The 15,907-nt window shown below is 34.5% G+C and overlaps 1 protein-coding gene across 1 annotated transcript in view; it reads left to right on the top strand.

Moving 5' to 3' along the window:
• Positions 1-238: 238 nt before the first annotated feature.
• LOC123537445 (protein Daple-like) overlaps positions 239-15,907 on the top strand; it is a 30,446-nt gene continuing 14,777 nt past the window's right edge. The window contains exons 1-7 of the mRNA XM_053533423.1: positions 239-402; positions 1,183-1,306; positions 1,887-2,007; positions 5,313-5,389; positions 6,081-7,821; positions 9,456-9,677; positions 12,366-12,583. Coding sequence (XP_053389398.1) covers positions 1,226-1,306; positions 1,887-2,007; positions 5,313-5,389; positions 6,081-7,821; positions 9,456-9,677; positions 12,366-12,583 — 2,460 coding nt within the window. The 5' untranslated portion in view covers positions 239-402; positions 1,183-1,225. The remainder of the gene's footprint in view (positions 403-1,182; positions 1,307-1,886; positions 2,008-5,312; positions 5,390-6,080; positions 7,822-9,455; positions 9,678-12,365; positions 12,584-15,907) is intronic.

Consider the following 15,907-nt stretch of genomic DNA (forward strand, 5'->3'; position numbering starts at 1 on the left):
ACAAATGTTAGTGTTAACTGAATCTTTAAAGTGTATTCTACTCACTAGATCTACGTTCATAGTAAAATATTATGAATTAAAAATTAAAACACTAGATTTCTACAGTATATTTTTATTTCTAGGTCACCGAACAAGGAAGTAAAACAATATACACGCGTAAATGGTTGGATACATAAAGTAAGTGGAATCCCAATAAAATTATCAAAAGCGAAACAAGAATTTACATGTCCTTTTAGGGAATGTTTGGTTCATCTTCGTTACATTTTCGGTTTTGATTCCACGAACACTAAGAGATTTCTTTTAAATTGACACCCGTTATTTATAGTAAGGAACTTTGGACAGAGTTAAACATTTTACCTCGGCCGCTAAATAAACCCGATTTTGCTTTAAGTTGGAAGACACGTAAGTACATTATTCAGTTTGAAAAGGAAAGTAGATGTTTTATAATCCAGATATGTCTTTAAGTAGAGGCATCTAGATTATATTAATATTTTTGTTAGTAATGAGCCCTAAATATGTTTTGTTTGATAGTATACATGTATATACAATTTCGGTCTGGTTTAGCGGGCGGAGATGGAGGGCGGGGCGGGGGGGGGGGAGTAATTTTTATAACGAACAATTATAAAGGACAGAAACAGCGTCTGCATACGTTTTTCTTAATTTAAAAACAGTCTCTTCGTCGAATTAGATATAAATATTGTTATGAAACAACCTTTAAAATGGAAGTTTGGTTATAATATGAGCATTGGAACGAGTTTGATAGGCCTACAACACGAGTTTTTGTTTCTATACTATTTTGAAAATGCGAAAAAAAAGCATGTCGGACCGTTTTAGTCAGAAAAGGTAATATCGGATCATAAAATAAGCCATCCTATTTAGCCGAATGAGTAAGGCCAATAAAAACTTTCCTACCTTGTTGACGATACCCGTTACATTTATTTTTGTTGCTTTTCCAACTAGTTCTAATGTTTCCATAATATACAATCTATCAGAATAACTAAGTTTCATAGCGCTTAGAAATATATAGCAATAATTTCCTGATATCTTAAATTTTTCTTTTGTTTTGTTGTCGTACGATCTAGAGGTCTTTATTATAAATGTTTTTTAAGTTCCATTGCTAGATTACATGCATGCCGAGGTACAATATTATAAAATATAAATTGCTATAATTAACATTTCAAGTAATTTTATGGAAAAGAAATAACGAGCAGGAATACCGTTTGTGATGGGGAACACAGCTTCTGTGAATCTGGAGGAAGATACAAAGAGACTCGAGATTACTGAAAAACTGGTTCGAGATTTTCAGGTATGCAGTTTAAGTGATTTGCGCAACTCGGTCTGAATGTAAGTCAAACATTGCCACCCGCATTTAGAATTAAGAATTTTAAGAAACATGCATCGAGGTTTTTTTTTTTTTCCTTTCTTTTTGCTTTTAGACAAAAAGATGCCCTATTAGTATTTCATGGGTTCATATAATATTATAGATAAAGTTAAATAATTCTCAATCCACATATTAACATGACATGTCCGTTCTCTTGCTATATAACACTGCCCTAATTATGTGTATACAGTTATTTTGTTATCACAAAATTTGATTTTCAGGTCACGGATATTTACGTATTTAGCCCTATATAAACATTTGTAGATGCACTGAACTTACGTATGGAAACTGACCGATTTTGATGCTTAGATTCTAAAGATTGCCCATTAACAAATAATTCTGATTGTTTTTTTTTTTTTTTTTTTTTTTGTAATATGACTATCGGTACTAGTAAAGTGTGGAATTTGTACTTACATGTTATAACTTGCAGCCAGCGAAACACATTCTCCAGACTTTGAAGCCAATAAGTCATAATCTACCAGCAATTCTACTTCATTTTTTGCAGTATCATATAAACCTTGTGGACCATTCAATGACTGGTTTCGCTAGATCAATAGATTCATTGAGGACATCTTGTGCAACTCTTCAGCAGTGCCGAAATGAAAACAAGGATTCAAACTTAAAAGGTCTGTTTTTCTAAATACCAACTCCGTGATGCTTGTCTTAACAGATAATCAAAACTAGATATCGAGTATAAATTATCCAGCACCTTGAATTGAAAATGTCGGTTGGCATTGCATTTAAATATTTGACTAGCCCAGTCCTTTTAAGGACATCGTTTAAATTCTGGCTTGGCCTGGTCCAACAGGCCATAGTTTACATAGTTTACAATATATAAAAGATGATCACAGTTAAAAAACAACACTTAAGTCAGTGACTACACAAATGTGGCATTAGAACTTGGTTTTGTGGCGTTAGGATTTGTTTCTTTTTTTCTCATACAATTTCACATTCTTGAGTAAGTATGATATAATTAAAGTAAAATGTCATTCTACCATTGCAGTAAAATCTGCAATTTGAAGTTGATTGATTAGTACAAACAAACAAACAAACAAACAAACAAACAAACAAAATACAAAAAAAAAGATTGATAAAGGCTTTGGCTCTATACAAAGTATTTATTCCAAACAGCACATTGGTTAAATAATTGACATTTATCTGTAGAATGGACAGATGTTGTCCTGTTCAGACCTGGACATGTTAGACATTATAATAGGCACTTTTTAAGCGATGTAATTTAGTGATGGTATATTTTTTATATTGGTACACTAAAAACGTAAGTAGCACTGACTCAAACTTTCAACAATAATTCTCATAAATTTAGCATGTTTGCGTGGTGGTAAAATTTCAAGTCTATAGAAAACGTGTGAACTGACTGCTTTTAAACACAACTTCCGTGTATGGTAAATATTTCGTTCTGTAGATATGTTGATGTTCATCTATGCTAATTTTTCAACTGTGACTTCAAGCGTGACATTTGGAATTCTGGACACGTTTAACTCGTGCTGGAATTCATGTCACACAGAATTCACAGCTAATCGTCATAAAACAAACGGTTATAAATGCAAATTCGATGGATAACCTCACCAACAGCTAAAATTGTAAAAAATGGCCGACTTTCGGAAATTTAGCGTCATTTAATTAAAACCCTTTCTTGTCTAAAGAAGACGTATTTAAAATCTTCAGTTGAAGTCATCGAAATCAGGTAAAAAAAAATGCGTTTTAGAGTTTCACGTGCGACATAATCACATCGACATTTACAAATATACGCATATGTTATCCAAGCTGGAAATCATGGTCAGTTTGCCTATCTTTTAAAGCTGCTCGCCCACAGTTTGGATGAAAATTTTCAACATGTTGATTGTTCATTTCCGCTAATTTTGGCATAGAATGTATTTAATTATGACACTCAAAAATGAGAAAGTCGGTGAAAATAAATGTTACATATGAGTAAAAATGCCAAAAGAATGTAAGTTTTTATTTTCATTATTTCAAAAGCATTGCAACGATTTACTACCGTAACTGACGACAAAATATATCAGAATAAAACCAAACCGAATATTTTAGAGCGGTAATCTTACTTCATGTAGCACACGAAATATCACCGCTGTGAAGTACTCTTAACAGATAAGTGTATAAATGGCAAGTAAATAAAATACAAGTAGTACGGATACGTTTTATAGTCTGTGGTTTTAAAGATCCGCTCCAAAACTTGTTCAAATGGGGGCAATAAATAATAGAGCTAAATATATATATTTCTGTAACTTTTCTTATGAACCGCTTTGTGGATCTTCATCAAACTTTGGTTGTAGCATCATTGTAAGGTTGACTCCCAAATTTATTCAATTAACTAGAGCTAAAATAGAATACCTTTAAACAACTTTACCAAATGCATTTGAATTAAGGGTCACTTCGTTTCTTTTAGTAATATAAATTTTCCCTTTTGATTTAAATAGAAACATGTTTAATTACCTCTACTCATGAACCGCTCGATGGATCTTCATTAAACCTGGTGTGTATTATTATTATTATAAATCCACTCCCAAATTTGTTCAAATGGGGCAGTTTGGCCTTACAGGGGCACTACAGCTAAAAATAGAAACACTTTAAAATTGCCTTTTCTCATGAACCACTCGATTTTCATAAAACATGGTGTGCAGTATCATAACACTCGATGTATTTCCATAAATCATGGTGTGTAGTATCATAACTCATCTACCAAAATTTGTTTAGATAGGACAGCTTGGCTTTACAGGGGCCACTAGTGCTAAAATCAGAAATACCTTAAAATGATTTCTTCTCATATATCACTTGATGGGTTTTCATTCGAACTTGGGTTGTAGCATCATTGTAAGTTCTTCTCCTAATTTATTTCAAACTGTGTCATCCGGCACCATTAAGGGGTCACTAGTGCTAACTAAAGAAATACCTTTAAAGAACATCTTTTCATGAACCGCTTTATGTATATTAATCAAACTTGGTCTGAAGCATCATTATAAGGTCCTTCCCAATTTTATGCAAATGGGGCCACTTAGCCCCTTTTAAGGACTGCTAGAGGTAAAATAGACCCATTATAAAGGGGTCTTACAAAACACAACGTCCTACACCAATTGTTTGTTCTTTTCTTTCATACAGTTTTAAAGACTTAGATACTGCTTGAACTGTTTGTCCCCTTTTTCACATATTAATGTAATCAACTACTGTGCCTCTCAAATTTTTGACCTCTGGAGCAAGTTATGGCCATCTTCCAAATGTGCACACTTTGTAGTCTGTTTGAGTTCTGAAAGTCAGGGAATCTTGTGACATCATGGCCCTCTTGTTTTCTAATGAAATGTAGCACAATTGTTGATGTTTTTAATATTTATAATAACGAAGGTATTAAACTGAATTTCAAAACAGGTTATAAGGATCAGAAAACAAGTTCATATACAGGGTCACATAATTGTGATTTATTTGACAAATGTTTCCTCTATTGGACTTTCAATAACTGAAATGTGGAATTAAGATTTGGATACAGTTTTGATCAAGTTATTTATAGCATAGTGTTTAAAGTCGTTTGTCAGAGAACACAGTATTTGTTTAACTCAATAACATATATGGATAATAATTCATTTACAACAATCTTTTCTACTCATTATATTAAAAATTGAAATAAACAGCAAATAACTGTTTAAAATCTGAATACTTTTTTAAGTAATTTGATACTTCAGTGTAGGCCCTGAGCTGATGAGTAAAAAAGAAAAGAATGGATAACATCTAATCCGAATGAATGAGCATAATTTGTTGTCTATGTTTTGGCAAAGAACTAAAAATACATTTTATAGCTCTTTGGTTTTGGTAAATTCTGATAATATCTTGCATTTCACTCATCAAAACTTAGAATTTTAAAGAATGTGTTTTATCTTAAGAGTGCTTTTATAATAATTCTCAGATACATCTGTTGGCGAAGATGAGGATGTGATTGAAAGTACTAGTACTCAAGACACTTTGCTACTTGAAACAATAGATGTAAGAAATTTTATTAAAATCAAACTGTTAACAAACCTTCACCAAACTGTATGAAACAAACCTATTATCGTCGGCCTTGCTATTGTCCTTAGATTTCGTTTTTCATATGATATGCATAGTACATTACTTTTGCATTATTAGCAATTATTTGTGTTCCCTTTACAGTTTGTTTAAATAGAAGACTTTCGTCTATGTACTTTAAAACGTTGTTCCTGTTGAAAAAATACAAATTTAAATAATCTTTAATTTACATTTACATTATAACAATGAAGTACTTTTTGTAGTTATACTGGCATTCTATATGAGCACAAGAGTATAGCCAGAGTGCAAATCAATGCTTTGGATCTCCTATAGCCACATAATTGTCAGTAAATGAGTTGTTCATTACAGTCAAACACCAATCGCTCAAACTCACAATGTAGTGAGGAAACTGCTCGAGTTATCCATACATAATGACAGAAAATATTAGGAAAATGGCCGTGGACTGCATGAATTGCGCAAGCGAGCCTGCGTGCCCGAGCCAGAGCAAACGGTGTTTCCACATAACACCCGCTTATTGGCAAGGTGCCAATAACCGGTTATTTATTGTAATGGGTTACAAGATTCTGTCTAGGACAATGTACTTACTATTTATATTTATGTATATAATAACATTCTATATAACATTTGATAAATTTAATCATTTTAACAGGAAGTCGTGTCAGATCACAAATTTGTGGTTATGGAATCGCTTAGTAGGTTGTTCAGCTTCATCGGAGAGATAGGAGATAGCTGCAATATTCCTAAACCCGACACGAAATTTTCAATCGACAAATACAGGGACAAAAGCAATGTAACACATCTTGGAAAAGATGTACATTATTGTGATGCTCGATTTGAATCAATGCAAAAAGAATTAAAAGCAGTAAACACAGCTTATCAAATCGCAAAGAACGATGTAGAAAATTTCAATTCGAGGGAAGAAATCTATCAAAAGGAAAGATTGCTTCTAAAGAACAAAATAAAGGATCTTGAAACCCAAGTTGCACATATGAAAATAGAGATTGAGGAACTTATAAAGCAGAAGAACGTACTAGAAGTTGAGAAAGAGGAATGCAGTAGAGAGCTATACACTCTTAAGGAGAATGATAAGCAGATTAAACTTGATCTGAGTTCGGAAATATCAAGTAAAAAGAAAATAGAGGAAAAGAGCAAAGCTGAAATAGACGACTGCTTTAAGCAAATTGAGACACATGAACGAGAAAAGGAGCAAAGACTGGCGACAATTGATGACTTGCAGAGAGAGATTAATTCATTGAAAAAGAAAAATGAGAATGTTTGTACTGATCTTATGAATGAGCGGCATATGATAACGACCTTAAAGGAGCAGAACACATCAAAAATTAACTCGTTAAATATCGAGATCGATAGATTAACTACGGAATCTATATACGTGAAACAGTTACATGAATGTGAGATCAAAAGACTTGAAACATTACTAGAAAAAGAACAGGAAAAACACAGGGATGAAATTGATAAATTGCGTATGGAAAGCGAAAAGCTCATTCAAGATAAGCAAGAGAAAGAAACTGAAATGAACGAGAAAGTGTCGAAAACTGATTTACTTATTTCAGAAGCGATAACCAAAATACATATAAAGGATGAACAGTTGTCGACATCAATTTGTATGTTGAACAATGAAGTTAAGAAAATGAATATAGAACACTCAGATGTTAAGAAACTGTATCAGACTGAAGTCCAAAGACTTACGGAATGTTTCGAACAAGCAAAATTACAAGAAAAGGAATATGTAAAGACGCTAAACGACCTTAAAGAAAAGTTACAACACTGTAACGAGGAAAAAGGGACCTCTCAAATGCTAGTATGTCAGTTGGAAAAAGAAATTAATCGATTGACAACAGATGTAAAAGATAAAGAAACTGCACTGGAAAAGGCCGAGCAGATACATAAAGATGAAATCGGTATAGGTCAAAATAAAATCAAGAAACTGAAACAGAAAAAGCTGGAACAGTCAGAAACTATTGAGAATCTAAAATCTGACATACAGTCACTGACCTGCACAAAAATTGAGCTAAGTTCACAGCTGCAGGCCGAAATCAACACAAGAGTGTCTTTGATTGAAAATAAAGTATCGATCATTAAATCGTTACAGGATGAAATCAGCAAAATGACCCAAGAGTATGCAGAGGTAAAAGAAATGCATACAAAAGAAAAACAGGCGCTTGAAGAAGCTACCGAGAAAGAAATACGACAGAAAGGAGTACTTGAAGAAAAAATTAAAGATCTAAAGGAAGAGCAACGACGAAATGGGGAGGATATAAAGCAGCTTAATGTTGAAAAAGAAAATCTGAAGAGTGATATTAAAATCAAACAGCAACTGATAGAGTCACTTGAAATAAACTTAGAATTAGCGTCAAGGAAAGAAATATATGGTTAGTTGTTTAAAATGTCTTTTTTTCTATCTATATAGCAATATGCAGTGGGTTCTTGTTTAGAATCTTACTCATAAAGGCAGTTGCTAGTTTTTATGCCCCCGAAAGGGAGGCATATTAGTTTTCAACTGTCCGTCCGTTCGTTCGTTAGTTCGTTCGTCACAATGTTAACTATTTGCATGAAGGCACTTTACTCGCGAACCACTGCACCCAGGACCTTCAAACTTCACATGCTGATAGTACTTATTGGTTATACCACCCCTACTGACTTTGGGGTCAAAGGCCAATGTCACAGGGGCCAACGTTAACTTTTTGCATGAAGGCACTTTACCCGCGAACCACTGCACCCAGGACCTTCAAACTTCGCAAGATGATAGTACTTATTACGTACACCACCCCTACTGACTTTAGTGTTACCAGGTCAAAGGTCAAGGTCACAGGGGCCAACGTTAACTTTCTGCATGAAGGCACTTTACTCACGAACCACTGCACCCGGGACCTTCAAACTTCATATGCTGATAGTACTTATTGAGTACACCACCCCTACTGACTTTGGGGTCACCAGGTCAAAGGTCAAGGTCACAGGGGCCAACGTTAACTTTTTGCATGAAGGCACTTTACTCGCGAACCACTGCACCCAGGACCTTCAAACTCCACATGCTGATAGTACTTATTGAGTACACCACCCCTTTTGACTTTGGGGTCACCAAGTCAAAGGTCAAGGTCACAGGGGCCAATGTTAACTTTTTGCATGAAGGCACTTTACTCGCGAACCACTGCACCCAGGACCTTCAAACTTCACATGCTGATAGTACTTTATGAGTACACCACTCCTACTGACTTTGGGGTCACCAGGTCAAAGGTCAAGGTACTGCGGGGGCATTTGTCACCATTTGTGACAGCTCTTGTTAATTTGATATATTTAATTGCAGCCAAGTTGAGTATACAGTATTATTTGAACTTAAAACCGATCTTGTCTTTAATTGATATATGCTTGAAATGGCTAAAAAAAAGTTTGAAATGCAAACGTAGACAATAACCCTTTGGCATGATAAGCGGTAACCTCGTACTCCTTCATCTAAGTTAATGTGTTTGATAATGTACCATTAACTATACCTGTCCCTTAACTAGCTAATGCAGTCTTAAACAGCTAGACCATTGCTTTTCGTGAGCAATTTAGTTACACTGACATAGTTCAACTTTATTGGAGCTGGCCTAACGTCTAAATTTCTATACGAATTTGGCAGGCTTTGCATAATTGACCAAATCTTGTTGTGGCAATAAACCTGACTCTGGTTAATTAATGCCATGATTACTAGATGCCACAACCAACTTTTATAATCAGGACTACGCTTCGTTTAAACGACCACTCATAACTAAATATATACGCATGTTATTTCCATGAGTATACTCAGAAAGTTATTTGTGTTTGACATTTACACATTTACTCATCATGCAGGCAAATAGAGAGTTTTCTCATGGAACCGAAGTAAACATTTCCTGTAGATTTTATGTGACATAACTAACATTATGTTATCTAAGAGTAATTTACTACTCTTGATATTTTAATTCTTTCTTCAGTTTTAAAAATCTATATGCCAGTGAGAAAATTGATTTATGATTTTTTTTTTCAGTACAAGTAATTCATATATCTGGATTTCGCTCATCGAAAATGGAGGGAGAATTGAAACGAATGCTTAAAATGAGAATGATACCAGAACGCATAGATCTCCAGTTTCTTGATTGCTCAGACTCTTACATATTGAAGTCTGACTTACCTTTGTTGATTGTTTGCTCTCGAAACTACAGCCTCAACCGAGATAGGAACATTTCTAGTGTCACCAATGGACGAAAAGGTAATGCAAGAAGAGCATAAATTAAAAAAAATGTACTTTCGCATGCCGTAAGTCCCTAAACGTAGCATGGAATGTCTCCCAAGTAATGCAAAAGATGACAGTCTTAAACAGCATTAATAAAATATTTCAAAATCCACAAGGTTATTTTGTCGAGCCCGCTTGCGGTGAGCTGGACTTAGTCGTCACTTTTGGCGGTCAGTGTATGTGCGTCCGTCCGTCGTCCGATTTTGTCCGGACCATAACTTTGAAAAACATGTACCAATCCCGTTTATATTTGGCATGCATGTTTATCTCAATGAGAAGGCCTATCATGCGCATTCCCCATGTTCCTGTCTCAAAGGTCAAGGTTGGAGGTCAGAGTTCCATTGAAGTTTGCCTGGACCATATCTTTGACATGTATGGACCAAATTTGTTTATATTTGACATGAATATTTATCTCAATGTGGAGGAGTGTCAAAGGTCAAATTGAAGTTTGTCCGGAGCATTCCTTCTTCATACATAGTGGGAATTTGATGTAACTTGGCATGAATGTTCACCTTTATAAGACGGAGCGTCATGCGCAAGAACCAGGTCCTTAGGTATTAGGTCAAGGTCACACTTACAGGCCAAAGGTCAGATACGAGAATGGCATTGTCCTGAGCATGTCTGCTCCATTCGTGAGGGAATTTTGATGTAACTTGGCACAGATATTCAACACCATGAGGCAACCTTGTTTTTAGCTCTCCTGTCACGTAGTGACAGAGTGAGCTTTTGTGATTGCATTTTTCTTGCGAACTAGATAGAGACCTCATTTTGCAATCAATTGTTATCAAGCTTGCACATAACTTGGATTGGCATAATATCTCGGCACCTTTCGAAAACTGGCCAGATCCCATGATGGGTTTAAGAGTAATGGCCCCTTAATGGACCAACATTTGCTGTTTTTGGCTTGTGAACACGATAAAGACAACATTTTGCAATCAATTTTAACCAAACTTGCACACAACTTGTATTGGCATAATATTTCAGTTCCTTTCGAAAACTGGCCAGATCCCGTCATGGATTCCAGAGTTATGGCCCCTTAAAGGGTCAAAATTTGCTATTTTGGCTTTTGCAGCCATATAGAGACTTCGTTTATGGTTTGATTTGAAACAAACTTGCAAAATATCTTCAACAGTAATAAATCTTGGATTCCATGATGGATCTGCCAGCCCCTGATTGACCCATAAAAGAGACAAAATTTGTTTATTTTTACCTTGTGAACACGATAGAAGTGTCATTTTTTATTTGATTTTAATCACACTTACACACAACTTAAGTCACAATAAGATCTCAGTTCCTTTCGAAAACCGGCTAGATTCCTTCATGGGTTCTGGAGTTACTGCCCCTGAAAGGCGCAAAATTTTCTAATTTGGCCCTTTCAGCCATATAGAAGTTTCAATTATGCTTTTATTTGATACAAACTTGCACAAAATGATTATCTTGATGATTTTTAGTCCTTGATCGAAACTAGGTCATGTCGGGTCAAAAACTAGGTCATAAGGTCAAATCAAAGGAAAAGCCTGTAAACAACCGCGAGGCCACATTTATAACCCTATCTTCATGAAACTTGGTCAGAATGTTTATCTTGATGATTTCTAGGCAAAATTCGAAACTGGGCTGTATGGAGACAAAAACAAGGTCACACAGTCAAATCAAAGGAAAAGCTTGTTAAAACTCCTGAGGCCATATTTATTCGAGTGCAGGCGGTAGTGGGTTCGATTCCTGGCCTCGTCAAAGACGTAAAAAATGGTACCAGTAGCTTCCTGGCTTGGCGCTTAGCATCAAGAAAATAGTGCCAGGACTGGTCAGCCCGGTGTCAGTATAATGTGACTGGGTGGGATACCATGTCACGTGTCTACGGCGTGATATTCCTGTGAGGCAGCAATATAAAGTTGGATATTGTGCTGTTGAAACAAGTACTCTTACTGGCTGGGGTATAAATAGCAATATAATTGTAAACCCGATTTTTCAGAAGAAGAACTTTAACATTCCGTTTTTGGAATATTTTGGTCTTTTTTCAACACTAATTATTGATTTATTGTACAAAAGTGGAAAAAATTCATTTGATTTGCCATTTCTTTTGTGGTAAAAGCTTTTAGCTATAATCCCCCACATACACAAACACACACACATACACATAGAAGCAAATTGGACACAAAACACTTTTTACAATATAGATAGGTACATGATAAATTTATTCAGTATATACAATATTACTTGTCGTAAGACAATTAAAACTGAAACAGCTATAACTCATCTGTATATGTTTCTATGGTATAATTTAGGCAGCTATTTTGTAAAGTGGCGGTTACATACACTAGAATGTCTGCGTAAAAGTTATTATATAATCGGCTGTAAATGCAACACATTTCAATCTATATTAGTTATCTTTTCAACATCAATGAAATCGTACTAGAATTAATTATTCGAGGTCTTATTTTAGGCAACTAGGTTAAAATTATTACAAAACACTTCATGTGAAGCAAGGTGTTGTTTTCTCTGTTTACAAAATAAGTCGTTAAGTCAAAAATGTTACTTCAAATATTTCCGGTACTTATATACTTGCTTTGCAGAAAATTGAAGATTTGTAAATGTGGCTTTGTATAATACTGTGCGATCTGTTTGAGTTTTATTGACAAAATTCATTTTAACAATACACCTTTACAGAAACACACAAACAGAGAGCTTTACTGATGTTCCACGATAAAGATGAAAAGACTTTTCAAAGAGAAGTGACCCGAGGTAGTTTCACTGACAATACACTGTGTGGAATATTTGACATTGGTCACAATAAGGAAGCATTGTTTAAATGCGAAATAAACTCTAAAAACATTGAAAACATTCTACAGTTTATAATGCAAAAACCTGTAAATGTGGAATCCGCTGTGTAGAGTTTTCAGGCCGGCTAGCAGCAAAAGACCAATGCACATTAGCATATCTATAGCATATTAACAGTACTGGGAAAGTGAATGATTGTCTATTTACCCAACTGATTTTTGATTGTTGTTACTGGACTATGCCTATGTTGATGCCGAGCAAACACAAAGGTGGATAGATTACCATCTTAATTCGTTCTGTTGTAATACAGTTCATTGTACTATCGTTCGAGTAGTAGCCTACATTAATCATATGACATTTTTATTATTATTATCATTATGATATTATTATTATTTGTATAAAGACACCTTTAATTCTAACATTTGCAAAACATTTTGTTCAACAGAAAATCTTTAAAACAATATCTGTTCGTAAGGTACTGTAAGGTAAAGTACTGCGGGATATACTTGCCGTGCTTAATGACAAGACTAGCGGTCAGTAGTCAAAACTATTTGCCTGAGATCCAAAGACCTAAGGAAATATGTAAGGAATCGTGTTCTTATACCCAGTGCATAAAATGTGTCACAATTAATCCATTTTATGTATCCGTTTATTTTTACAAACTGTATTATTCATAACCTGGCGGACGTTTAATTAGTCCGACTCGTTATAAAAACATGGCCATTTTGGGGTATTGTCAGCTCGGTATCTCAAATTACAAGAGATCGAGCGATTTGCTTCGAGATCATCGAAATTCGACTTAAAACGATATTTTGTACATGTGTTTTCGGGACGGAACTCGAACATCTCTTTGAGACGGCCGGAATTTTGAGATTAACGAGTTCGTGATGCTGAGTTTCATCTGTATATAGTATACGTCTTCTTATAAGAAACTGTTTGACAATATAAAATTTTAAAACTAAGTTTATCTCACAATTATACAAAAACATATGTTTTGTATTTTGCAACCTATTACCAAGACTGTTCGAATTATTCTGTAAATCTCTAAACATCATTGTCTTCTAATTTTGAACTAATTTCATAGATAGTATCTTGGGCGATCTACCAATGCTGTTTAAGCTATGAAACTCGATATAGGATTATCATGTCTATTTTGCTTCGTTGCTGGATTCGCGATGTTACTCTATATTCAATTTAGCCATAGCTTTCGCTTACTTTTACGCAAAACTTCCTTAAAACAAACTAGGATTTTGGAAGCAGTTTTTGAAGGACTCTCTCATGTTCTTTTTTTTTAAGAGACTGTGAATCAACAAATATTTTAATGATTTAGACAGTGTTTGATAAAAAAAAAATAACGTTTGTTTAAAAAAAAAAATAAATAAAAAACGAAATGTATACTAGTATTTAGTGTAAAAGCTTGTAGTTTTGACCATTAAAATTCGGTTTTTATATATAATATATATCTAATATGTAATTATATATTAGTGAAGATAACGAAGGATAATATAAAGTACAATAAACAAAACTTATGCTCTTTCAATGTCCACTCACACATATTTATTTCATACGATACATTATTCATATTTTTCCATCACTCAACAGTTGTGTTTTCTTTATATACGCCCGTCGTATTTTTGAGTCTGTCTGTCCGTCTGTTTTTGTGTCATAATTCGTGTCCGGAGCATAACTTTATAACCACTAAAGGTGTTGACTTTAAATTATGTATATATGTATATGGTGATGAGACGATTGCAGAGCACTTGAACCAGCTCTGTAGGTCAAAGCCCGAGTTCACAAACTGATCAAAAACGTGAACACTGCCCGTCATATTTCGTGTACGGAACATAACAAAATAACCATGCAAGATATTGACTTTTAATTTGGCATGATGGTAAGTGTCAATGAGGCTATGTGCAGAACACTTGAAAGGGCTCTTTAGGTAAAAAGTTACACTTCCCCTCCCACAAAACAAAACCATTAGGTTTCTTAACAGTTAATATCCTGTTGTCACTACCGCACACACCAACCGTCATATTGATGTCTTAGTTTGGGCCTAGTTAGCTGGTATAATGGAAATGTCATATTGGAGTGTTCAGGTTCGGGTTAACACTTTTGGCTTTTCTGACGAAAGTCCTACTAGAAAAACACATATCATAATGAAATTGACGCATGAGCAACGCGATCGAGCTGTCGGAATGTTGCTAACTGGGACACATTTACGACACGTGTGTGATTATTTTTGCAATTTCAAAAGAATTTTGATGTAATTTGTTTGTAGCTGTTGCTTTGATGATTATTTCCATTTGTAACCTTATCTCCGTTAACAAGAACCTTCAGACGTTGGTCATCTACCATCTGCGCTCTTTTGGCGAAATTCAACTAAAATACAATTCAATAAAGTGACCGATTTTGAACAGTGATGTATAATTCCGACAGCCCGGGCGCGTTGCTCTTGTGTCAATTTCACGATGCTATGTGTTTTTCTAGTAGGGCTTTCGTCAGTAATGTCAAAAGTATTCATTAAAACGTGCATATTGGTACACATGCCCAGCATGTGCAAAATATGCTAAATTGGTCAAAACGCCTAATGCAGTTACTTTGGCGGCGAGTCGGTAAAAAGTAAATCCATAATTAGCTGCAGTACCTATTTAAATATCGGTATGTGAAATTTTGTGTAAATACATGCATTATTAACAAAATAGTAATACAATAAAAACTGACCGATTAGGAATTTTGTTGAGTGTACACCCATACCCAGATTTTTTTTTTCCATCACCATTACACACACACATGCCCTGCTCCTCCTACACAAACGCATATAGACGCACCTCCCACCAAATGAAGTCTTAACGTATTGTTTTTTTTTCATTAAATTTTGCTTCCATCATTCAAAGAAATAACCCTTTAGGTGTATACTGCCCTGCTTGGTAGAGCTCTTATTTCTTTTATAGGGACTTGCAAATGATCACCTATTGTACTAAAACTTTAAAACACATGCCTGCTTTATAATATTGCAACTACTGTTGGAATAAATAGAAAATCAGTATTTATATTTGGAAAACAGCTACTGTTGATTACTAATCTGTAATTAAACCCATTATATGACTGTTGAAATTCTAATGGGTAAGTAAGCTCCTTTATACGAGTGTTCTTTCATATATCGAGAATCTTTTGAAATATATTGAAATATATCATTAGATTTGAGGTTTAGTGTAGTATCATCAAGTATGGCATGTCAAACGTTGCTAAATTACATATGTGTTATTACTATTGTATGTTTGTTATTGTTATTCAATATCGTGTCATTCATATTCTAAGTGTTACCACTGTTATTCTATATGTCGTTATTCTTATTGTATGTTCTATATTCTTATTGTAAAAGACGTTATTGTTGTTGTATATTCATTATTGTTTTTGTAAGCTTGATATTC

This window comes from Mercenaria mercenaria, unplaced genomic scaffold (genome assembly GCF_021730395.1).
Source record: "Mercenaria mercenaria strain notata unplaced genomic scaffold, MADL_Memer_1 contig_2776, whole genome shotgun sequence".
In the NCBI taxonomy this organism is placed as follows: Eukaryota; Metazoa; Mollusca; class Bivalvia; order Venerida; family Veneridae; genus Mercenaria; species Mercenaria mercenaria.